This window comes from Orcinus orca, chromosome 2 (genome assembly GCF_937001465.1).
Source record: "Orcinus orca chromosome 2, mOrcOrc1.1, whole genome shotgun sequence".
Lineage (NCBI taxonomy): Eukaryota > Metazoa > Chordata > Mammalia > Artiodactyla > Delphinidae > Orcinus > Orcinus orca.
The window spans coordinates 93444548-93468858 of NC_064560.1; the positions used below are offsets into that span (position 1 = coordinate 93444548).

Below are 24311 nucleotides of genomic sequence, written 5' to 3' on the forward strand. Positions count from 1 at the left end.
TGAGAAATAAATTTCTGTTGTTTATAAGTCACCCAGTCTACAGTTGTTTGTTATAGTAGCCTGAACAGACAAAGACAGGCACTAATCCCTAAGACAGGACCCACCATATGTTCAAATTTCAACATATGAACTTTGGGGGGACACAGACATTCATTCCATGAAACTTTTCTACGTCCTTTACAAACATTAACTAATTTAATCCTCATAACAACCCTATGAGGTGTTGGTACTATTATCTGCCCCACTGACAGAATGGGGAATGGAGACACAGAGAGGTTAATTAACTTCTCCATAGTCACACAGCTACTAAGTGGCAGAGTTGGAATTTGAATCAGGGCAGCCTGGCTCCAGAGTCTGTGCTCTTAATTGCCATGATTTGCTGTCTCTATTACATTCCTACATACTAGTGTTCCACAGTCTGCTATCTGTATGCTCTTGGCAAAAATCACTTAAATTCTGGGGAGCCTCAGTTTCCTCATCTGTGAAGTGAGAATGGTGCCACCCAACTCACAGGATCAAAAGAGACTGGGTAAAAGCAAGTGCCCTGGGAACTGCAAACCACTATACATATTGAGGGATGAGTATCCTCCCTCCATTCCCACACTCTAATTTTCACCCTCCAGACCTGCCCATCCAGAGAGGGCCACCCCTGCCCCCCGCCCATGTCCATGCGGAATCAAACAGCTCCACATCCATTTGGCTTCGGTGGAAAAAACCAGACTTCACCACAGTCAAGATTGTCAACTACACGGTGCGCTTCAGCCCCTGGGGGCTCAGGAATGCCTCTCTGGTCACCTATTACACCAGGTGGGAAGAGGGGGCTGATGCTGCAAAGGGGGAGGAAGAGCAGACGGTGGGGAAGAAGGCAGCAGGTGGTGATGAGGAGAGGGGACCTGGGGGTTCAGGGACATTTCATGACTCATGTGTTAAACTGGGGGCACATTGAGGGTCTGATGACCAGATGGTGCCAGATGGAAAAGGGGCGTCCATCCAGTCCCATCCCCTCACAGGAGAGCCTTGTACTCAACCCTAGGAAATGTCACGCAGGACAGACCTATTTCTTCAACTTCACGTGACGGGGAAGAGACAGCCCAGCTGCTGTCCTGAGAGGTCCCCAGTTAAATGGGGAGACAGAGACCCTGACCTGGGGAGCTGTTTGTTTGGCAGAGGAAACAAAGCATAAAAAGAAATAGATATATACAGTGGCAGCTGAAGTAAAATTAAGTCAAGGAAAAGAAGCATCAGAGATGGTCCCTTGGGTAGAGAATGATGTGGATGAATCCAGGAATGTTTCCTGGAAGAGGGGCCTGGCTTGGGGATTGGACATGGAGCCTGATACATCCAGACCCCTCTTCAGGTCCTCTGCATGGTGTTAGTGGCCCCCGTGGGGCTGGGGTAGGGGAGTAGATTTGGAGGGCCCTGCCCTGCTAGGAGGGTGTGCCTGAGAGCCCTGGTCACGTTTCTTGCCTTGGCAGCTCTGGAGAAGACATCCTCATTGGCGGGCTGAAGCCATTCACCAAATACGAGTTTGCGGTACAGTCCCACGGCGTGGACATGGACGGGCCTTTCGGCTCCGTAGTGGAGCGCTCCACCCTGCCTGACCGTGAGTGGCCACCAGTCCGTCTTTCAGGGAACTCCTTCTTGCCCCAGCATCCCTCTTGGGAAGCGCCCCTCAGAACCCCATGAGTGTCCGTCATTTGCTCTGCATCTCTGTAGGCAGTCCTGTGCTGGTCTTAACCGTTTACTCACAGACATCATAACGTAAGATTTAGAGGAGTGGTTTCTTTTAAGAGGCTGTGGGAAGACCTCAGCGAGCTGTGTGGGGGGCCAGGTCTGGAGGCAGGCGTCCTGGGTTCTGCCTTTGGGTCCCCGTCATCCCCCGGACACACACTGAGACTTAGGCAGTCCCCTTCCCCACGAAGGGCCTGTGGGTCCTCATCTGTCAAAAGAGAGGATGGGACCATTCGCTTTGCACGTCTGTGACTCTGGAACCCTCTGGAAATGCATCTGAAGACAAGTGGATTTTTTTTTTTTTTTTTTTTCGGTACGCGGGCCTCTCACTGCTGTGGCCTCTCCTGTTGCGGAGCACAGGCTCCGGACGCGCAGGCTCAGCGGCCATGGCTCACGGGTCTAGCCGCTCCGCGGCATGTGGGATCTTCCCGGACCAGGGCACGAACCCGTGTCCCCTGCATCGGCAGGCGGACTCTCAACCACTGCGCCACCAGGGAAGCCCAACAAGTGGATTTTTGTTCTCACAGCAGAGGCTCTTTGGTGCTTCCAGTCCTAAGACTGCTCACCTTTCTATTGACAGACCTCTGTCCCTGACCTGAAATAGGAAGACACGTGTAGGGTAGGGTGGGGAGGCCCTCTACCCTAATGGATTCACTTTTTTAAAAACTGCTTGCAAGTTGTTTCTCACCCATGCATGACTTCAGTTCTTATGGTCTTAAACTGCGTGTGGAGTTTAGGGAGACACTGGTGTTTTCTCCAAGGAGACTGTATGATACTGGATCCTCAGCACAACTGACCAGGCTATAGAGGGGGGAATGTTTTCTCCTTTCGCAGGTGGGGAGACTGGAGCCTGAGAAGCAGAAAGTCACCTAGGATCAAGGAGGGTTCTGGCAGCCCGTGGTGCTGTGGCTCTGTTATGCCTTAGAGCCCTGGGTCCCCATCCCACCCTCTGTTGGGCCTCGAAAACCTGAGCCCCCAAATCTCTGTCCCTTCCCAACACACCAGCCACCTTGTGTCCCTCCTTCTCCCCCTTCCTCATTCACTCCCACCCCCCAGGATCAACTTCTTCTCTGAAAAAAAAACACAAAGCCTTCCAAGGTGCCGCTTCTCCCACTGCGGTTCCCCAGACCCTGAGGACTTGTGCCAGGGGCAGGCGTAGAGGCTACCCAGGGCATCAACCAACTTTACTTGAAGATTTTGGGTGGCAAGGGAAGTTAGGGGAGTTAGGGGAGTTAGGAACTTTAAAGTATTTCAAACACTATTTTTATATTAAATGTTACCACGGAATAGATGAATTTAAAAGAAAAGGTAAGCCTTCCAAAAACTTCTGAGCTCTGCCCCCAGGTCCCTAGAATACCAAGGGTTGAAGACAGTGTCTTCAACCCTTGGAAGTATTTGGGTGTGGAAGTTTGAGGAGCTCTGCTCCAAGGAGTAGAAAAGAGTTTCTGAGAGGGGAGGAATGGTGGTGAAGCCCCCTCCTCGACTGTATTCCAGAAAGTCCCCAGTGAGAGACCAGACCTCATTCTGCTTTGTGGTTTGTTCCAGTGAAGGAGGAAGCAGGGAGGCTATGTCCTTGTGCCCTGGCTCCCAGCTGCCCCCAGAGCTGGGGCTGTCAGTGACCCTGCCTCTCCCCGTCTCCCCTCCTGACCCCCAGGGCCCTCCACGCCCCCATCTGACCTGCGCCTGAGGCCCCTGACGCCATCCACTGTTCGCCTGCACTGGTGCCCCCCCTCGGAGCCCAACGGCGAGATCGTGGAGTATCTGATTCTCTACAGCAGCAACCGTACCCAGCCTGAGCACCAGTGGACCCTGCTCACCACCGAGGGTGAGGGCTCGCGCCCCACGGCATCCGAGCAAGAGTTTCCCCACCCTCTCCCCACTTTCCAGCCTCCCCAGTGGCTGGTTAGTAGTGAGCTTGCCGCTGAGGTTTGTTCTAGGAGGAGCAGCCAGAAGCTACCGCCTGAGCGGGAGAAGCAGATTCTCTCAGGGCCACTTCCCAGCCCATCCCTGCAGCCCACCCCGACCCAATTCACCAACCCTGCTCTCCCTGCCTTCCCCACGCCCCCCCCCCCCCCGCCAGGAAACATCTTCAGTGCTGAGGTCCACGGCCTCGAGAGCGACACTAGGTACTTCTTCAAGATGGGGGCGCGCACGGAGGTGGGGCCTGGGCCCTTCTCTGGCCTGCAGGATGTGATTACTCTCCAGGAAAAGCTTTCAGGTAAGAGGCAGGAAGGGGTGGGGTCCATCCTGGGGCAGCCCAAGCTCTCCAGAGCCCCCCCCCCCCACACACACACACAGTTGACTTCTAACCCTCAAGCCATCTCTTCCAAGGTCCTGCCTCTGGGCATGACTACACTTTCATTGTTTTGGACAAGTGCCCTCTTCACCTGGTGTGGAGAGGACAAATTTGGAGGGAAGATGGGTGTGGTTCAGTGGTGATTCAGTTGAGAGGTCAGATTTGCGAGAGACTGGCTTGGTTTCTTTAGGAGATTGCTTTGGAGAACTGGCTTAGAAAGGTGATGAGATTTATGGGGTGGAGGTCTTGGGCAATGGGACTGGCTACGTAATCAGCAGGGCCTGGTGTGAAAGGAAAATGTGGGGTCCCTTATTTAAAAAGGGGGAAGAACTTCCAGATGGTGACAGCAGAGCATTAAACCAAGCCCAGAGCCCTTCTAAGCATGGGCCACGTGCCCCTGCAGGTGTTGCACACCTGCAAAACCAGCCCTGTTAGGAAGGCAAGAGGTGTGTTTCACTGAAAGGCCAGGCTGATGGGGAGGAGCCACAACTTCCGTATGTCCAGTGAGAGGGAGTAGTGGTGGTCTTTGTGAGTCCATGGGGCCCTCCTGTCCTTGCATGAGAAGATTTCACATGTCCAAAGGTTGAGGCTCAGGCCAGGGGTCTCTGGAGGAAGCCGCAAGTCCAGGTCTATGAACCCTGGGTTCTCTCCCGTCCTCCATCCGTTCTGTCTCCATCTCTCCCCCGCCAGACTCTTTGGACGTGCACTCCGTCACAGGCATCATCGTGGGTGTCTGCCTGGGCCTCCTCTGCCTCCTGGCCTGCATGTGCGCTGGCCTGCGCCGTGGCCCCCACCGGTGGGTGAAGGACCCAGTCTGACCGCACAGAGGAGAGGTTTCCAGAAGGGCTGCAGAGATGAGGGAGCAGGGAAAGTGGCCATGACTTGCTCTGGGCACTCCCAGGAGCCCCATTAAAGTTGACTCTGGGATGAAGGGGTTGGGGGTGATGACCTCATGAGAGTAGGGGGTGGGTTTAGGGAAGCCCCCCAGCATATCCCCTCAGCAAGGGCAGGCGTAGGTAGAGCTGCCTCTCTGCCGCTTCCTTGGTAGCTGCCAGCATCTTGCAGAGAGGGACCCCAAATCTCCAGATGCCTGGAGCCAAGGGAGGAGGGACCCCAGTGTAGTGTCCCAGCTGTTTTGAACAATCCCAGAATTTCTTATTCATTGCACAGACCAGGAAATTAAGTCTCAGAGATGGGTAGGAACCTGCCCAGGGATACAGGCTGGACTAGATACCAGTCTCACCCCCACCCCTCTCTTTGACCACTGTGCTGTCCCCCATCTTCCCTTCCAGGGAAGCCCTCCCGGGCCTGTCCTCCACGGCCACTGCTGGGAACCCCACGCTCTACTCCCGAGCCCGCCTTGCCCCCCCCAGCCCCCCGGCTGCCCATGAACTGGAGTCCCTTGTGCACCCCCGTCCCCAGGATTGGTCCCCACCGCCCTCAGACATCGAGGACAGGGCTGAAGTGCACAGCCTTATGGGTGGTGGCGGTCCTGACTGCCGGGGTCACTCCAAGAGAAAGGTGAGCCTGGGTAGGTCCGAGCCCCACACTGTGGCTCATGCCCAAATAGGACACCAGGGGGCGCGAGAGCGCAATGTGTGACCCCGTGAGAGAGCCCCTTCCCTCCTCCCCCCTCCCCTTCCTGGGCCAGCTGCAGAAGAAAAAGCATACTCTCCCTCCTCCTTGAAAGGGTTGGGAGGGCAGGGAAGCAGATGGGCCTCCATCCCCGGCAGAATAGGTCAGCCTGGTTCTCAGGAAGGAGGGGAGGGCCCCCGATGGGCTGTCTGCGGTTGACTCGGGATGGCCAGAACACCAAGATCCCTCCTCATCCTGGGAGCTGGGGAGACCTCTAAGACCCGGCTCTCCCCAGTATGGGAAAAAGAGGCTGGTCAGTTTGGAGGTGGTCAAGTGGGACCGGGATCCGGATAAGGTGGGCCCACACAGGGCAGGTCCCCTCCATCCTAGCAGTGGTGGCTCATCCTGCATTCCCTGACCAGCCAGCTCAAACCCCTGAGTCTTTCCCCATCCTTTCCCTGCCTCTGTGGTGAAGGAGACCCTGCCTGGCTCAGAAACCTCTGGGCTTTTCTGCAGGAGGATCTTTCTATCCTCAAATTCACCCCCAGACTCTCAGCCCATTCTGTGCTTCTCCCTACAGCCTTGGGGAGGGAGGTAGCAAGGGGGCCAAGAGAGTCTGTGAAGGGAGCTCCATACACTTCCCTCTCATACTTCACAGTCAAGCTCTCAGTGCTCCCACTTTTCTTCCTGTGCAGATCTCCTGGGCTCAGCACGGTGGGCTGAGCTGGGCAGGTTCCTGGGCAGGCTGTGAGCTGCCCCAGGCAGGCCCCATGCCCTCTCTGACCCGGGCCCTGCTGCCCCCTGCTGGAACCGGGCAGACGCTGTTGCTGCAGGCTCTGGTGTATGACGCCATAAAGGTCAGCGTCCCGGGAAGAGGGGGGAGGGAAGGAGAGGAGGGTCCCCGCGTTTGTGCAGAGCAAGTAGTGAATCCTCTGGAGAGCCCTGGTGGTAACTTCCCTGGGGCTAAAAGTCTAGCCAGCAGATCCCTGGAGCCTCTAAAGGTGAGTGGATGGAGGGCAGGCCAGTTTGGGAGAAGCTGTATTTCTCTGGGTTGGGGACAAGCCTTCCTCTACCTAGACGTAAGTGGGTCACAGCAGAATTACATGGATCTGACGGTGCACCCGGCCTGAGTGCACTCAGCCCTTCCCCCTGTTCACTGAGGCCCTGACTGAATCTAGTACTTCTGGAACTCCTCAGCAAGGGCAAATGCGTAGTATTTCCCTGCCTTCCCAGGGATCTGATCATCATCTCTTTTAGGACAGTCACCGTTCTTCCTTTACCAGCTCCCATGTAATGTATAACGGGCTCTGGGCTGGGGGTCAGTCTCTCTGCATCCCAAGAATGATGGCCGTCCTTCTGATGGTCACTCTCAGTGATGGTTTTGTGTTCTCTTCTCTGACCAGGGCAATGGGAGGAAGAAGCCACCCCCAGCCTGCAGGAACCAGGTGGAGGCCGAGGTCATTGTCCACTCTGACTTTAGTGCATCCAAAGGGAACCCTGACCTCCACCTCCAAGACCTGGAACCCGAGGATCCGCTGCCTTCAGAGGCTGCTGACCTCACTTTGGGTGTTATGAATCTCAGGCAAGGGGCAGACTGGCTGGACAGGGAGCTGGGAGGGTGTGAGCAGGCAAGCCCTGGGCCAGACAGACTTACCTGCCTGCCAGAGGCAGCCAGTGCTTCTTGTCCCTACCTGGATCTCCAGCCCAGTGAGGCTCTGCAGGAGGCCCCGGGGAACAGCTGCCAGCCAAAGGCCCCCTGCCCTCCAGCAGCCAGCCCAGGCCTGCCCAGAGCCCCAGTCTCCTCCTCTGCTTAGCTCCCTCGAGGGCACAGTTTGGGGCAGGCTGGTACGGATCATGGGACATGACACGTGTGGCCACACATGTACATGTGTCTGCCTGCAGGTACTGACCATCATCAAGCCCTTTGGAGCCTCCTAGGGTGCTCTGGCTCAGGGGAGAGGAAGAAGTGGGTTGTTCACTCTTCCCCACCCATGCTCTGTGACACGTGTGGTAGGCGAGAGACGCGTGAAGCACAGCTATACGTGCTGTACACGTGTGAAGCGTGTGTGCGTGTGCTGGTTGGTGAGCTGGGAAACCTTGGCCCGGGCAGTGGTCACTACGGCCTACTCCGTCCTCCAGGTCAGGACAGTGCCCAGCCCTGTGGGCCCCCACCTCCGTCACCCAGCCTTTTATTACACACTCTGAGAGTGTCTCCAGTGCCCTGTCTGACAGAGACAGCCCCAGCCCACTTCCTGTCTGGCTGGGCTGAGTGCAAGCAGGCTCTGAATGCCTAACGCTTTAGCTGCATCACCTCTGCCATGTCCCCGGTGCCCAAATTGAGAGGGTGACTCTGGCTCCCCTCAGAGCAGCTCTGCATCTAGTGTTGTAATTGGGGAAGTGCCTGGTTTTGAAAATCTGCTTTCTCTTGCTCTCCCCTCCTTCCTCCCCGCTCACTCCTCTAGTGCCTGTGTCCCAGTCGCCCTGCTCTCCAATCCTAGCGCCCTTCTTTTCCTCCCTGATACCCTTTCCTTTCCTCTCTGCGCTTTCTCTGTCTCCTCTTTCCGTCTGTCTCTGCTGTCTCTCCCACCTCTCCCACACTGTGTCATGTGGTTCTCCTGCCTGGGTTCAATCTCTGCATCCTCCCCTAACAACATGACTACCTCATGTCTGTTCAAGGCCAGAGCATGACTCCTGTGTCTGCCATCCACTTCAGCCATCATCCTCCCACCCCCTTCCCATCTGTGCCTCCATAGGCCCCCTCCCCAGGCAAACTGCCTACCCCCAGTGCAGTTTGGAAAAGACCTTTCAGCTTCCCTTGCATCTTTCTGCCTGTGATTGAGATTGGAGGGTTCTCCTTGGAGGGGATAAATGCAAGTCATACAAGGGGGTTTTTGAGACAAGGAAAGGGGAACACGACCCAGAAGCTTGGGGTAAAATTACTCCCTCCCTTCTAGGCAGGCAGGCAGATTTGCTGGACAGAGGGGTTTGGGGACCTTCCTTCCCAGTTGAAACTAGAAGGGTAGAAGGGGATGGAGTTCCATGGCCCCACCGCTTCCCACTCTGTGCACCTTGAACATGAGCTGACGGCATGGAGGTGGAAGGAATCTCATCCTCTTGCAGTGCTGGAAGGGAGGGCTTCACACAGGACAAGGGTGATGGGCTCTTTTCATTTTGTCTTTTCTTTAAATTCAATCCTGAAGTCATTTTCTGTTGACCTACCACACAGGGACAAGCTTGACTTCTGTTTCCTGTGGAGAGAAAACAAGGTCATTTATTTGATTTTGCACCTCAGCCTCTCATAGGAGCATCAAGTATGTGGTCTTTTCTCCCTGCATTCATCTTTTCTAACTGAGCAGCACATCAAGGGTTAACTCTGGCTTCTGGGCCAAATTAGAAATAACCAGTCTATCTTTCCTTTTTTTTTTTAAATGGCGAAATGTCTCTCAGCGGAGTTGCAGCTTTCTCAGACCCTTTCAGCATCTGTGTTTATTACACTCGGGTGTCACTCACATTTGACATCCGCACCTACATTTCCTCCTCCTCCCCCTCCTTCAGGCAGCCTATGATAACACTAAAGATTATTAATGTTGGTTTTGTATCTCATTAGGACAGAATTGTCACTTGTACTATTTCTGTAGCATTCAGCGTTGCTGTGGCTAACACTACTGTATATGTTTCATCACTGCTCTGAAGGTCAAAAGCCTCATTTTATTTTGCTGGTTTGATTTTTTTATTTTCTAAAGGAAAAAAAAAAAAAAAAACTGCCCTGAATTAAATGGCTGTTTTAACAGTAGGCTCTTAGCATTACACCACACAGTCATTTTTCATGTTCTTGTTTAACAGGCAGTAAGGTTCTGGTTTAAATTAAATAGCTGCAAATGAGACAATTTATAACCCATTAGGTTGGGTGGAAAATTGTTTCTCAAAAGCAAATAAGTAATAAATCTGGTATCTGCCTATAACTCACAGTTGATAAGAAAGTGGCCATTACTCACTAGCATTATATATGATTTGGGCTCTGGGTAATTTGGAAGTGTTAGGCTTGTGTCTTTGCAACAGCATTTTTATTAGAAAAGAGTCCATTGGCCTTTTACAGGGTATTAATCCCTTTGTCATCTACCATTGATGCCTTACGGTTTTTGAGTCTCATTTAAAAACCTTTTCTTGATGCATGACAAGTGTAATCGGTACCTGCTCATTTATTTGTCTGTAGTTTTGCTGTATTATTTAATGATTTTTCCAGTGTTTTTTTCTCTCCTTACAAGTATGATATTCTTTAGTGTTAAGCCAAGGCATTGATCATGTATCTGTCCCTATAATGAGTTAATAAACTATTTTCCAAAAATGTTCTCTTTTGGAACCAGATGACTAGAATTTCCTCAGCCTTTCTGCATGAGAGAATGTATTTCCTACCAGGATGGGAAATGTTGGTTTTTGAGGGAAAGAGCAGGTGGTTATAAGAAAGAACGGATCTATCTCTGAAAAAAAGGTAACCCTTGTACATTGCTGATGGGAATGTAAATTGGTACAGCCACTGTGGAAATCAGTATGGAGGTTTCTCACGAAACTAAAAATAGAACTACCATATGACCCAGCAATCCCACTCCTGGGTATATATCCAAACAAAAACAAAAACGCTAAGTTGAAAAGATACATGCACCCTACTGTTCATAGCAGCATTATTTACAATTGCCAAGATACGGAAGCAACGTGTTTCATCAACAGAGGAATGGATAAAGAAGATGCGGTAAATATGTACAATGGAATACTGCTCAGCCATAAAAGAGAATGAAATTCTGCCATTTGCAGCAACATGGATGGACTTGGAGGATATCATGCTAAGTGAAATAAGTCAGGGAAAGACAAATACCGTATGATATCACATATGTGGAATCTAAAAAGTAAACAAATGAATATAACAAAACAGAAACAGACCCATTAGACATAGAGAGTAAACTAGAAGTTACCAGTGGGGAGAGGAAGCGGAAGGGGCAAGATAGGGGTAGGGGGTTAACAGGTACAGACTGCTAGGTATAAAATAAGCTACAAGGATATATGGTGCAACACAGGGAATATAGTTATTTTATAACTATAAATGGAGTATAACCTTTAAAAATTATGAATCCCTGTATTGTACACCTGTAACATATAATATTGTACATCAAGTATACTTCAATAAAATAAAATTTTAAAAGAGAACGGGTTACTCAGAATCCTAGGATAGGAACCCTCCCCACCAAAAAAACAAAACCAAAAACGAACTGAACCATCTCCCTATCTCAACAGGCACTTCAGAAAAGCACCTAAACCTAGGAAAGATGCTTTCTTTGATGACACTCTTTTAGGCTCTTCGGGGATCTCTTTCCATCTGGACACACATTTTTTAACTTTCCTGGGTGCAAGGGAGGAGTGAACCACCAACTCTGGAGATTTGGGCTCAACAACTCTTCTTTGTTTACTCTGGTCTCCAGAATTGCCCATGGCTGCATGTTCACACATGTGGGCACTGTGCCTACAAGCTCAGAGACCCATCCTACATGCACTGTCACCTTCACAAACACCCTTGTGTCCATTAACTCAAACCTAAGCACAATAGTCACACACCAAACTCCACACTTACACCCCACACACATCTCAGGATCACAGCTGGCAGCTGCTCTGTTAAGATCTTTACAGTGCCTGGAGTGTGGTTGCTTTTCTACTGCAGGGAACCAAGAGCCAGAGGCTGCCCTGCCCAGGACCACCCCCAAAGTGGCTAGTGAGCCAGCCCCAAGTTAATTGACAGATCATAGGGAGAGATACTGCACATTTTGCATGCAGGAGAATAGCCATTATTTGCATATCACTCTCAGAGCAAGCGTTGTGATAAAGAAGAATTAAACACTTGTCAAAATGAATTTAAAATGACAGCATCCCAGGACACCAATTTGACCTCTCCTGAGTCTAGGACAAGCCAAGAAGGGGTTGTTGAGAATTCAAGCCCTGCAGGAGGGAGTTCCAGGACTTTGGGCCCACGGGAGGGCCCCCCCCCTCCCTTTCCTATGGCCAATGGAAGCTCATCATTCCTGCCCTTCCTCATAATGAGATTGGTTTGGAGCTTCGGAGTGTGCCCGACCCTGAATTTCTCCATTGCCTCCTACTGCTTGCTCGTGTGTCTCAAGTCCTGCCTCTCAAGCTCACCTTCCAGTTGCTACTACAGAGTAAGGAGTCCCTGGGCTGCACAAACCCCATCATTAGTAAACTTATCTGATTTCTGGAGGCCTTTTCTTTACTCATCTGCACCAAAGTTAGTTTTATATATGGTTAACATTCCTGCTCCAAGATTCCGGAGTTGGTATCGAAAGAGAGATGTAATTACTCCTCTCCCAGACCAGTCCAATGCCAATAGCTGAGTGAGGCAGAGACTACTCTCTTTAAGCCTCCTTCTCCTTGAACTTAGTAGATGCTCAGTAATTTTGATGGACTAGCACATCATGCTGGACTCAACAGAAGATCATTTAATAGTGAGTGGCCGAGACTGAAGATCTCTGAGGGCCTGCATGGGGATGTATCTCCTAAGAGGCATGCCTATCTTCCATAACACTTCTTACCCGAGACTGATGCTGTCTCCTTTTATGTTCTCTGACATGAAACCTTGAGTCTTCTTTGTGGCATAGAAATGTTACTGGGAATTTTAACTTTCAATATGCTTTCCCAGTTACCAGGCTATTTGTCATGACCTGTGTCCTTTAAATTTCCCTATGAGTGAGCAGGGGAGATATGATTATCTCTCAGATGAGTTCCAAGAGTGACTGCCTGGGTTTGCGGGTCTAAACAGCGGGCAGAACATCGGAACCGGGTCACTTAAGTGTTCTCATTGTCCTGTTGGTTCCGCTCTCCCAGGGCCCGGGATGAAGCTGCCTTCCCACTTCTCCTACCTCTGTCCACCCAAGCGGCAGAACTCTTCAGTCTGAAGAGGCCAGTCTTGCAGCTAAACGTCCTAGTCTTTGGCTGGAAGGACCGGAAACCAAAGGAAAACCGAATCTTTGACAACTTTGTGCAGCTTTTAGGGAATTATCTCGACAATATAGACTTGGACACGGTGCAGGAGGGCGCAGCAGAAAGAGTGGGTCAGAGGGAATCCCGCAGCTTTGCGGGTTTCTCCGCAGCCCAGACCCATTCGGCGGTCCGCTGGGTCTCCACTTCCCCAGTCGCCCCCAAGTCTGGGGCTGGTCCGCGGGGGAGGGGTACGGGGCTGCAGCTCAGGACGGCGCCCGCCGCTCCGGCCCCAGTTCAAAGCACAGGGGGCGCGTCCGCCGCGCAGCCGGGAATGTCCGGCCGCTTAAAGCGCTCGCCGGCTCTTTTGTTCCCCAGACCGGGCCTCCGGGGAGAGGGGGCTGGGGGAGGGGACCGGGAGGGGAGGGAAGGGGGGGCGGCAGGCGGCGGGAAGAGGGAGGGGCGGGCGCGGGCGGTGCGAGTGCGGAGCGCGCACCCCGGGCGAGGCTGACAGATCGCCGGGGTGGGTGCAAGATGGCGCAAGCGGCCGCGCTCCCCCTGCGCCCCCGGCGCTCCTAGGCAGGCATGTGGCCCCAGCCCCCAGCCGCCCGGGCTCGGCTCCGGCCGGAGCCCCGGCCTCGGCCCCGGCGCCGGCCCCGCGGGACGCTGTGAGCCGCGAGAGGCCCCAGAGCCGCGCGTAGCCGAGCCGAGCGGACCGCGAGCCCCATGGCTGCTCCGCGCGCCGCGCCCCCGCGCTGCCGGCCCCGGCTCCTGCTGCCTCTGCTGCTGTTGCTGCTGCTGCCCGCGCCGAGCGACGGTGAGCTAGGGCGCCCGCGAGCCGGCGGCTGAGGACCGAGCCCCGGGAAGGGCGAGAAGGGAGTAAGCGGGCGCGAGGGGCGGACCCGGGGAGAGCGGCGCGGACCTGCGGGTCGGAGGGACTTGCCCGAGAAGGGGAGGCGAACGGGACGGGGCGCTGAGGCCGGGTTGCCGGGGGCGGCAGGGGAATGCTGAGGTTGGAGCCCCCCGAAGAGAGACCGGCATTCCGTCCGCTGCGTCTCCAGGACTCAGGGCAGTGCCTGAGCCCGGACTGAGGAGCAAGGAGCGCGGCAAAGCAGGAGCTCGGCGGGCAGGCTGGAGTTGGGGAGAGGGGGAAACGAGCCATGGGAGACCATAGGGCTGAGGCCCGTCCGAGGGGGCGCGCTGGGGTGCTTGGAGCCCAGGGGTGGGCACAGAGTGGCCCGAGGCGGCCGAGGCAGCAGACGGCAGACCCCGGGGGCGGAGGCCGGGACCGAGCGGGCTGCGCTGGGCGGAGAGCACGTCGTGGATTTGGAGCCGGGACTGGGACGCGGAGTGCGAGGGAGAGGACGAGGAGGAGGAGGAAGATTCCCGGCGGGCCGCGCGTGGGGAGGGAGAAACCCGAGAGACACCCCGCGAGCTGAGGAAGAGGGGAGAGAAGCCGACCGAGGGCTAGCGAACGGTGGGGATGCTCACGTGCCCGCCCTGCCCCGGAGGGTGCACACGCAGAGCTCGGGGTTTGCCGGCTTTGCCGCCCGGAGCTCCGTCACCACCATCCTGTTCCCTCAGTGGCTGTAACGGGCCCATCTCACGGGAGAGGGGCGCAAATCTAGTCCCTTCCCCTCCCACCCCAAGTTCTCAACAGACACTCCTCTGGGCAGTATCCTCTCCGCTCTTAGCTCGGAGAAGCGGAGTATCGCGGCCGCCTCTAGGAGAAACTTTATCCCCCAGTTGCTGTACTGGGCTTGGGGTGGGGAACTGAGGCTGCTGAAACGCAGTTCCTGGTAAAGATGGGTAGAGATTTGAAGGGGCGTGACCCTCAAATGTCTTAAAATACGAATTACCTATCCCTGAGGGTGGGGGAAACGCCCCTAACCCCAGCCTTCCTCCTTCTTTCTCCCCACCCGCCGCCCCATCTCCCCCCAGCCAGGGAGGGCGCTGGTCTGTTAGGGACGGGCCAGCTCCCGGATCGCTAGTTCCCTGGAAATGTGAGGAGGGGTCTGTGGATGCCTTTTCAGCCCAGGTGGGTTCATTCCTCCTGGAGTGAAGTTGTAACTGGTCTGGTAAGTTGCTCGCTTGAGAAGTCGGAGACTCGGCATCATGCCTGGGATTGGAGCTCTTGTCCTTCCTCTCTGGCTTCTTCTGATTCCCTGACCACCCTCCTCCCTTCTCTTCTTTCACCTCCTCTTCCAGTTCTTTCCTCTTCTGCAGGAGGGAAGAGGTTGCTGGGAGTAAAGGTTCTAGGAACCTCCCTCTTTCTAAATTTTGGGAAATCTGAGTAGATGTTTGGTATCCCTCATCCTCCTATGACAAAGGCAAAACAAGAAAAGCAACCAAAACCCAGAGCATCCTAGGGGTGGGGCAGTGGAGCTGGATCGTCGCCTAGCCTGTACCTGGTACTGGGCCCACACACCTTTCTCCCTGCCAGGCATCGGACCAGGCCTCAGATGGTTTTGCCAGCAAAATGAAGCAGTGATTTATTACTATCTCACTTTATATTTGTTTAGAAATTTTAACTTTTCATAGTGCAGTGCCTTTGAGTCTGGTAGTCATATTTAACAACCCTACAACGCAAGCCATATTGTTGTTCCTGATTTAAACAGACAAGGACCGAGAAGCCCGGAGAGGCTGAATACTTTACCTGAGGTCACACCCTGAAAGTCTGTGAGGCTTCAGTGCTTAACCAGGGTGACCACAGAAGTGGCAGCGGCTGCATTGGAATCAGTGTTGCTTTTAGAGCCCAGATTTGCAGCTGTTAACTCTGAGGCCTCCAACAAGTTGCTTAACATCTCTGGGTTTCAGTTTCCTTTTCTGTAAAAGATACAAATAAAAAAAAGATGGTAGAAACAATATCCATTTCTCTGAGATGGTCTGTTGATTAAGTAACTATACTGCATGAGATGCACAAAGGTCTATATATTAATAGAGATTCCTATTAACATCACAGAATGATGGGGACACAGATCCAGAGAACTTGGAACACCTGTGTCTGCTCATTCCACACTAACCTCTCCTTTTCCTCTCATCTCCCCCGCCTGATGCAGGTCTCGGCCACTCCGCCGAACTGGCGTTTGCTGTGGAGCCAAGCGATGATGTTGCAGTCCCTGGGCAGCCTGTAGTGCTGGGCTGCAAGGTGGAGGGGACCCCTCCAGTGCGAATCACCTGGAGGAAGAATGGGGTGGAGCTGCCCGAGAGTACCCACTCCACCGTGCTGGCCAATGGGTCGTTGATGATCCGCCACTTCCTGCTGGATGGAGGAGGCAGCCCTTCAGACGAGGGGGACTATGAGTGTGTGGCTCAGAACCGCTTTGGGCTGGTGGTCAGCCGGAAGGCTCGAATCCAGGCTGCAAGTAAGTGGGTGCCCTTACTTTTTTTTTTCCAGGCCCTGGGGGGATAGAGGGAGCAGTTCCATCTTATGCAGCTTCTGGAACCCGAATTTCTCAGCATGGGTCAGTTGAGAGGGGCATAGCAGTAATTTGCGGTGGTGGAATTATATCTTATACTCATTTAACTGATTGGAATGCAATTTGACAAGAATGTAGCCAGACACTGTTGTGGGAAGAGGGAGAGAGAGACAGCAAGCTTTATCCAGTTCTTGGGTCAGTGTGTCTTAGTTTCCATATGCCTGTATATTGTGAGCATCCCAGTCTATTGAGTATGATTTTTGTGTTTAAATATAAACAGTTGTCATACTTTGGAGGTAATTTAAGAGATGTTTTTTTTTTTTTTCCTTTGCGGAACGCGGGCCTCTCACTGCTGTGGCCTCTCCCCATTGCGGAGTACAGGCTCCGCACGCGCAGGCTCAGCGGCCATGGCTCACGGGCCCAGCCGCTCCGCGGCATGTGGGATCTTCCGGGCACGAACCCGCGTCCCCTGCACCGGCAGGCGGACTCTCAACCACTGTGCCACCAGGGAAGCCCTTTAAGAGATTTTTGAAGGGTAATTTTGGTTACATGCAATTTTTCATTACGTGCTGACTTTCAAACCTTTTGGGTAGAATAAAACCTCACTGTACCGGTGATGACATTCTGAAGCTTGTCAACAATTTGCTTTACAAAAAATATGATAGAATAATTTCAGGGTTAACACAACGATGACATTACTCCCACTCACCTTCATGCTGGTGTACTTTTTAAAAAATTTCAGCTTTATTGAGGTGTAATTGACAATAAAATTATGAGATTTTTAAAGTGTACATTGTGGTGACTTGATATTTGGTGTGCTTTTTAGATTGGGAGAGAAGAGGTGTTTCAGCTCTAGACTTGTGCTTTGCTTGTGCTGTTGGGCCACCAGTAATTGTGGTGATGAAATGATGGCTGTGCTTTACTGCCCTTTCCTGCAAAAAGTCTGTTGTTGTTGCTTAATCTGTATACACTCATTGTTACAAAACAATGAATCTTTACATAAACCAAAATTATTTATGTATCTTGGGAAGGTGGCAGGCTGTGAGGGTGGGCGGTCATGGTTGAGAACCACTGCTCTTGAGGAAGGGCAAAAGTTTTGCCAAGTGGAAAATGTTCTCCATCCCATATCTCTATGCTTCTGTGTGTGTGTGTGGGGGGGTGTCCCTTAAAGGGGTTGCTTTAACTTTGGTTGGTAATCATTTTAGCTAATACTTATAAAGCAGGTGCTGCATACTGGGCTCCCTGCCTAAGTGCTTTACATGAATGATCTCATTTAGTCATCGTGATGACACTGGAAGATAGGCAGTTATCATCCCTCTTTTACAGATGGAAAAACTGAGATTTAGGGGGATCTGTGACATTCTGGTGAGCAGAGGAGCCAGGACTGCAGTCTAGGTATTCTGAACCCTGCACAGTCCCACTTAGCTCCTGTGGCACGCTGCCTCTTCCCCATCTGATCGCTGACAAGTTTCTTCCTGGCTCTGAGGGCATTTGCACAGTTGCTCTGAACGGCTGGTGAGTGATGAATCATTCTGAGGCAGGAGCCCTCTAGTTGGGTTTAAGATGCCCCTTTGTTCTAAGGAAGGCTCATCCAAGCCCCCATATGGAGCTCTCTGGGAGGCAGCCCTGGACCTTGAGACTGAATCACTTCTGGCTCAGTGACCCCTCATCCCCCGGTCCTCCTGGCGGTGTAGGGGAAGGCTGGTGCAGCTTCTGAGCAGATGGCTGGGTGTGAGGAAGAGAAGCGTGGACGGAGTGTAGGGACCCGAGGAAGATTTTCGGGCGAGAGAGAAGAGACTTCTCAGGGAGCTGCTCCCTGGCTTGTGTCCACACTGAAAGTTAGATGGCCCCTGCATCACCAGCCTAGAATTCTGGGAGATGAATCCCCAGGTATTTATATATAGCTAATTGTAAATGTGCTTTTCTGTAAATGGTAATACCTTCAAGATGTTTGGCTTCCTTAAACTCCTAACAGTATAAGAAAAGTGAGCTGTGGGCTCTGACTGGGGGAAGGGCCAGTGGGCGAGGTCAGCTTGGTTAATCCTTTGGGGCCCTGGGGACAGCTGGGGGTTTGCCTCCAAACACGGGCAGTCTGATGCGGCCTCTCTCCCCCACAAGGCTCGTGGCCCCATGGGGAATGCTTGGATACCAAGCAACCGGGTGGCTGGATCCCCTTTTCTTACTTCATAGGCTGATGTCCCTAGGAACCTCCAAAGCTGATTAGCTGCCTGGGTTTTCTCCTTTGGTAATAACTCCCTGCCCGCATGCCCGCAGGCAGGGCAGATGTTGTGTGACATGGGAGGGTGCCTTCTGAAAAGGTGTGAGGTGCCCTCCAGAGCCCCTGATTCTCCTGCCTGCTCTACAGGGGCTGATAGGGCGGGGGTATGCTAAGCACCTCTCACAGACACACAGTCCACCCAGTGGACTACCCCAGTGAGGCAGCTAGGGGTCCAGGTGAGTGTGGGCAGGTCTGCTGGGGCATCCAAGCTCTGGGCCAGAGGCCGATGGCTGGGAATGCCCCCTCTCCCATCCCAGTGGGCTCGGATGCTGTCATGGAAAGATGGCCTGCCCAGGATGGGCTAGACTACAGGCTGATTCCTTGGGGGCTTTAGTTCCAAGTATCTCCTTTTTAGGACAGAGTGGCTCAGGGTCCTAGGAACACTCGTGCTTCCAGCACGTCTGGTTTCTCTGCCTTGCCGTTCCATGTGTTTATAGTTTGGGGGCTGAAAATTGAGACACTTGTTAAGGATGAGACCCTGGACAAGTTAATCTCTCCGTGGCCCAGTTTCCTCACCATTATGTGAAATGTGCATATAATCCTGCTTTGTAGGATGGTTGTAAGGACTAACACACCCCATGCTTTGCCTGGCACAGAGGAGGCACTCGGTAATGGAGGCAATACCTTTTTCTTCATTTAAAGGTGATTCCACTCGTGTTGCCAGCAATAGCAGACTGCCTGAATCCGCTCCCAGCCCCCCAGCTTTCTCCCGCGCTGAGATTCAGTTAGGGAGTACTCTAGGGAAATCTCTCAAGGAGTAGAATTATTGGAGCCAGAGTACAACCTGTTCTGTTTTAACCCCTTTGTGGGAGGGCCTGGGGATTCTCCCAAGCCTCTGAGCATCGTCTGAAGCTTCGCTGGCCTGTGAGACCCTCTGCCATCCCTCTGGAGGGGCTCCAGGAAGGGCATGTGGGTCACCCGATCCAGTGGGAACATGCATTGACTCACACCTGTTGAGGTCTGTGTGCCTGGATGACTCCAAAGAGGGATGGGCTAGCTACGAGGAGGGGGGATGATTGGGAGGGAGACCCACCCCCAACTCTCCTCAGGCAGATGCCCGCATTTCCTGCCTCTCACTTCCTGGCCTCAGTTCTTGGTCTCAGGCCCCTTGGGAAACTGGAGCTAGATGATCTAGATCAGGACTTCTCAGACTATGCCTGTGAGTTACCTGGGGATCTTGATAAAATTCAGATTGTGAATCAGTAGGTCTAGGCCAAGGCCTGGGGTTCTGCAGGTCTAACGAGATCCCAGGCGATGCCAATGGTGCTGGCCCACAGGTGCGGAGGAGAGCCCCCTCCCATGTCAGAATCACTGGTGGGGGTGGGTGGGTCTGTGGGCAGCACAGTGAAGTCCGTAGAATGTGGGCTTCAGGGCCGCACCTAGGTGGGTCTGAGCCCCAGCTCTGCCACTCACTGATGATGTGTCCTTAGCAAGAGTTACTTTTAATTCTCTTGAGTCTTTGTGCTCTCATCTGAAAAGAATGAGCATAATCCCCTCAGCCTATCAGGGCCGTCGGAGGATTAAATGAGGTGATGGATGGAAAGCACCTGGCACGGGACTTGGCCTCTAGGAAATGCTCATTAAGTATTACTGTTAGTGCTAGGTATTGAGCGCTAATTTAGGATGAGGACCAGCCTGTTCCAGTGCAGGCAGGGCTCTCAAAGAGCCAGGAATGCCTTCCCCGCAGCCTGGGGCCATCCTGATTGCGGTACCCAACAATGGTTATGAGGGTGGGCTGTGGAGGCAAACACACCCCCAGCTGGAGGGACTTGGGTAACTGGACTCTCTGAGTCTCAGTTTCCTCATCCTTAAATTGGAGGAAATAATACTTAGCAAGGAGGAATGCTATGAGGATGACCTATGAGAATATGCGTAAAGAACTTAGCACAGTGCAGGGTACGTAGAAAGTGTTCCTTAGATACTATCATTATTCTGGGGAGGTAACAGAGGTGAGAAATGTGAAGTTCTAAGCTCCTTTAGATGTGATGGTTCCAGGAAGGCACTGGTGAGCCCGACTCCTAGAAAGTGGCAGCAGAGTATGGTGAGAGGAGTGGAAGTCCAATTCTAGTCCCCTGCTGTCTCCAGCCCAGTAAGTCACCTACGTCTCAGGCCCTCAGTCACCCACTCCTAAAGGCTGAATCATTCTCAGCCTGTCTGAGGGAGGACAGCTGAACCAACTACTCTGGAATCTCTTTCAGCAGCAAGACCCATGCTTGTGTGGATCTGGGGGCAGGGTCTGGGCATAGGTCTGTGGAACCAGGTCTGGGTGGGGGGTTGGGAAAACTTTGGGCTGGAGCTGCCGGGTGGTACAGCTTGTGTGAGGGGACCCCGGAGGGCCTCAGTGTAGAAAGTGGGATGTGCAGGGAAGTGGTTCCTGGCACAATGGCTGGTAACCCTGGAAGCCTTTGTCACCTGGAGGCCTTTGTCACCCAAGCTTTTCTTTCCCCCTTGAGGGGCAGCTCAGCCAAAGTAACCCTGAGGAAGTCTCCCCTCTGCCCCTTGCACGCGTCTGCCTACCCATTAGAGCAGGAAGCAGGCGCTGCAGCTGAGGTGCTGCCGCTGTGATGAGTGAGTGGCCATGACAAGGCCTTCTCTCACGCCAGGCGGGTCACCCATAAGTATGCTGTGGCGCAGAGGTAGGTGCAAATGGGTGAGGGTCGGGGCCTTCTCCCTGCCAGTCAGTACTCCACAGACCAACCCCATTTGGTGTTCCTGAGAAGCTGTGAGGTGTGATGGAAAGGGCCTTTCCTGGACACAAGGAGTCCTCTGTGGCTCTGGGCAAGCCACTCACCCTCTCTGGACTTTGCTTTTCTCATCGTAATATTGAGCAGTTGGACCAAGGTTCATCTCTGCTCTACTGTATTAAGGCTTCCTTTCCATCCAGTCAGTCCTTGGGACATGCCTGCCTTCCCTGAGCCTTTTCCCAGTCTATTCTGTCCCTTACCCGATCCCTCCCCAAAGACCACTTAGTTTAGAGTAATTTCTTCTTCCCGCTCCTAAGGCGGGGAGTACTTGTGGGCTGCGGCATTCAGGCTCAGCCCTCCTCTCAGTGAGGGCTGCTTGCATTGTTAAGTAACTGTTTTGTGGCTAGATAGTCCATCTGTCTCCTCAACTAGATTTTAAGCTCCTAAGGGGCTTCTCTTCCTTTTGTATTTCTCACATCCCCTGCCTGTGGAGCTTGGTAAAAACTAAATGAACATGTGGCCTTCTGGGTGCAAAGCTCTGTCTCTCTCAGCTTCTCTTTGCTTTCTCTCGTTTCTCCCTACCTCGTAATTGATAGCATAGCTCATAGGCACAGAAGCTTGTGAACGGGGAGGATCGGCAGGGGAATATAACACACTCGGAGCAAAATCATGGGGTGGCGGCTGCTGTGTGTTTATCTAGAGGAGCTGAGACTCTCTCTTCCTCACCAGATGGGGTGCGAATCAGAGACCAAATTGCTTGGTAGCCCTCATGCCTGGGCCTCGGGATGTCCTGCCTTGGACTTTATTCCCTGGCTGGATGAAGGCTGTGTCCCCAGGCCCACTGGCCCCAACTGTGGGGGGAGGGCCGCCCCTCACCCCACCAGCAGGACTTGAGTGTGGAAGTCGAAATCTTCTGGTTCCCACACCTTGGCTCCACTGTCGCAGGCAGCCAGCTGGCCCCTTGAACACAATGTGCAAATCTTCTCTGTTCCTGTTCCGGCATTGTCCGTGGCCGGGCGCCTTGGCTGGGAATGTGGGCCGGTGAATAGGAGAGGCATTTGCAGCCTGCAAATGAAACAGGCCCCCAGCCCCCCTTAGCCCCCTATTCCCTCCCCACCCCCAGGGAGAAAGGACTTTTTCACTTCTGGCCTTCTTGTATTGCCTTTCCCTCTCCTCTCCAAAGTCCCTGCAGCCGTGTGTGTGTGTGTGTGTGTGTGTGTGTGTGTGTGTGTGTGTGTGTGTGTGTGTAAGAGAGACTTTTCACAGCAGCTTGAAGGTTGTTCAACACAGCCTTCAATAAAAGTAGAACAGAAGGGCACCCAGGATGGAAAACCAAACAGCTCACTGCTGTCTTTGTTTAAACTGGACCAAGTGATTCCAAAAATGTCAGCCTGTGTAACTAACCTATGCCTCCCTAAGATCTCTGGCCGTAGCCTTGTTGCAACAAGAAATGTAGAGACCAGTAGTGCGTGTGTATATTGCCACGTGGGCCTCTGTGGGCACCTGAGCATACAGGTGTGTGCTGAAGGAGGTGCACGGGGCTTACGATTGGGGTCCAGCTCTCCTCAAAGGAGTCTCCTGCGGGAATCCCTCCTCCCTTGAGCAGTGTGACCAGGCTAGAGATCTAGAGTGGACAGAACTGGTGCAGGGCAAGAGGGAGTGGTAGATAATTCTATTAAGTCCTGCAGCTGAAGTGAGGGAGGAGGGAGGAAAAGCCTTAGGTCACTGGTGGAGCGTGGGGCTTACATGACGGGCATGTGGGCCCGGCCATAGTACCTCTGGGGAGTCTAGGCCATAGTTTCCTTACTCATTAGACGAATGCCAGCAATCTGGCTGCAATCCGAGCCTGCTGGCCAGGGCTGCTCCATCCTCCATCCTCCCTCCCCTGCCCCAAACCCCCCACCTCCCCACCAAAGGACCGTTCTTTGATTTCTGAGCTCGCTTCCCCTGCCCCCAACTTTGTTCACCCTGTTCCAAGAAAGGCTAACCCTTTGTGACTGCCTTCAAATGCAAGGGAGGAGCAGAAAAGAGAGTGACCTCTATGGATGGGAGCAGTCCCGGGGGCTTCCTAAAGAGGGGTGACTGGACAGATGACATTGTGACCCAGGGAAAGTGGAAAGGCAGGGGCCCAGCAAGGGCCTGAAGAGGGGTGAGCAAGGAGGAACTGCAGGCCAGACCCCAGACCACAGGGAGATGGAGGGGGTGGGAGTATGGGCTTAATCCAGGCCAGCACCACCTGATTCAGGCAGAGGGCTCCAGCTCACACTCTCCATCTCTTCTCTGCATCTTAGTCTCGGGGCTCCTCAGTCTTTGACACTCCCACACTCTGCCCCACCTCTGCCTTCCTGTGAGGCCATGTTTAGGGTCTCTGTCTTTATCACTCCTCAGTCCTCGTTTCTCCGGCCCTACCGTCTTCCTCTCTCCGGCTCTCTTTATTGTTCTGTGCTTCCTCCTGCCTCTTTCTCCAGTTGTAGCAATTCCAATTCCTGTGTCCACCATCCTCTGCTGCGCTTGGAGGGAGATACCTGTGTTTCAGGAGCAAACGTAGGTGAGCTCAGGCTTCAGCATAGAGCAAAGAGATAGGAAGAGGAGAGTCTGAGAGGGTGAGGTTCAAAGAAGACCCCGAAGGAAGGGGTCTGGGGCCTCCCCAGCAAGTCGGAGTCTCCCTGGGGGCACACCTTCCCGGAGAGGAATCTGAGAACACTGGCCTCTGCTCGGGGCCTGTCTCTGAGCCCGGACACTGACCACAGTGGGTGGGTGGGGGCAGCCCCCGGGCTGCTCTCTGGAATGCTGGTGTTGGGTTGCAGTGCAGATGCGAGCAGTGATAATGGGCAGGAACTGGACTTTCTGGTCTGGCTGCTGCCCCCAAGGCCATTGGAATGTGAGAGGGGGACTAGCAAGAGGCCCCAGGGACTTGGGGTGGGCAGATGGAGACCAGACCACCTAAATGGAGAGGAGGAGGAGAGAGAACCAAGTTCTAGCCCTTTCACTGAGTTGCAGGCTACAGCAAAAGAATCCTAAAATTCCTGGTTCGTCTAGGACCTTGGAGGTCCTCCCAGCCTCTAAGTAGAATCACAGGCATCCAGACTACGGGGGACACGTTGGAGCTCAGCTGGTCCCACCTTCTCATTTTACAGACTTGAAAACTGAGGCCCCAAGGGGGTAACCTGCCTAAGGATGTGATTGGTCCTCCAGCCTGGGCAGGTTAGAGAATCCCTTGTGTCTCTTGCCTTGCCCAGTGCCTCACTGCTCTCTGGTTGGGGAAGGGGGAGATCTCTTTATATCCCCTCCAGGGCAGACTGGCACATATATTTCGATTTTCTGTGTGTGTCCTGCCCTACCCCAGGCTCTGT

General features: G+C 53.3%; 2 protein-coding genes across 3 annotated transcripts in view; both read left to right on the plus strand.

Annotated features, from left to right (window-relative positions):
* IGDCC4 (immunoglobulin superfamily DCC subclass member 4) overlaps window positions 1-9338 on the plus strand; it is a 37783-nt gene extending 28445 nt beyond the window's left edge. The window contains exons 13-21 of one of the 2 annotated variants that reach the window (XM_033439867.2): window positions 624-807; window positions 1476-1603; window positions 3386-3556; window positions 3812-3949; window positions 4718-4823; window positions 5320-5548; window positions 6298-6459; window positions 7006-7059; window positions 8829-9338. In XM_033439867.2, the coding sequence (XP_033295758.2) occupies window positions 624-807; window positions 1476-1603; window positions 3386-3556; window positions 3812-3949; window positions 4718-4823; window positions 5320-5548; window positions 6298-6459; window positions 7006-7059; window positions 8829-8840 (1184 nt within the window). In that variant the 3' untranslated portion in view covers window positions 8841-9338. Of the gene's footprint in view, window positions 1-623; window positions 808-1475; window positions 1604-3385; window positions 3557-3811; window positions 3950-4717; window positions 4824-5319; window positions 5549-6297; window positions 6460-7005 lie in introns of both variants that reach the window. The other variant, XM_012535392.3, reaches the window with a different exon arrangement.
* Window positions 9339-15639: 6301 nt separating this feature from the next.
* IGDCC3 (immunoglobulin superfamily DCC subclass member 3) overlaps window positions 15640-24311 on the plus strand; it is a 39095-nt gene continuing 30423 nt past the window's right edge. The window contains exon 1 of the mRNA XM_049705917.1: window positions 15640-15942. Within this exon, the coding sequence (XP_049561874.1) occupies window positions 15822-15942 (121 nt within the window). The 5' untranslated portion in view covers window positions 15640-15821. The remainder of the gene's footprint in view (window positions 15943-24311) is intronic.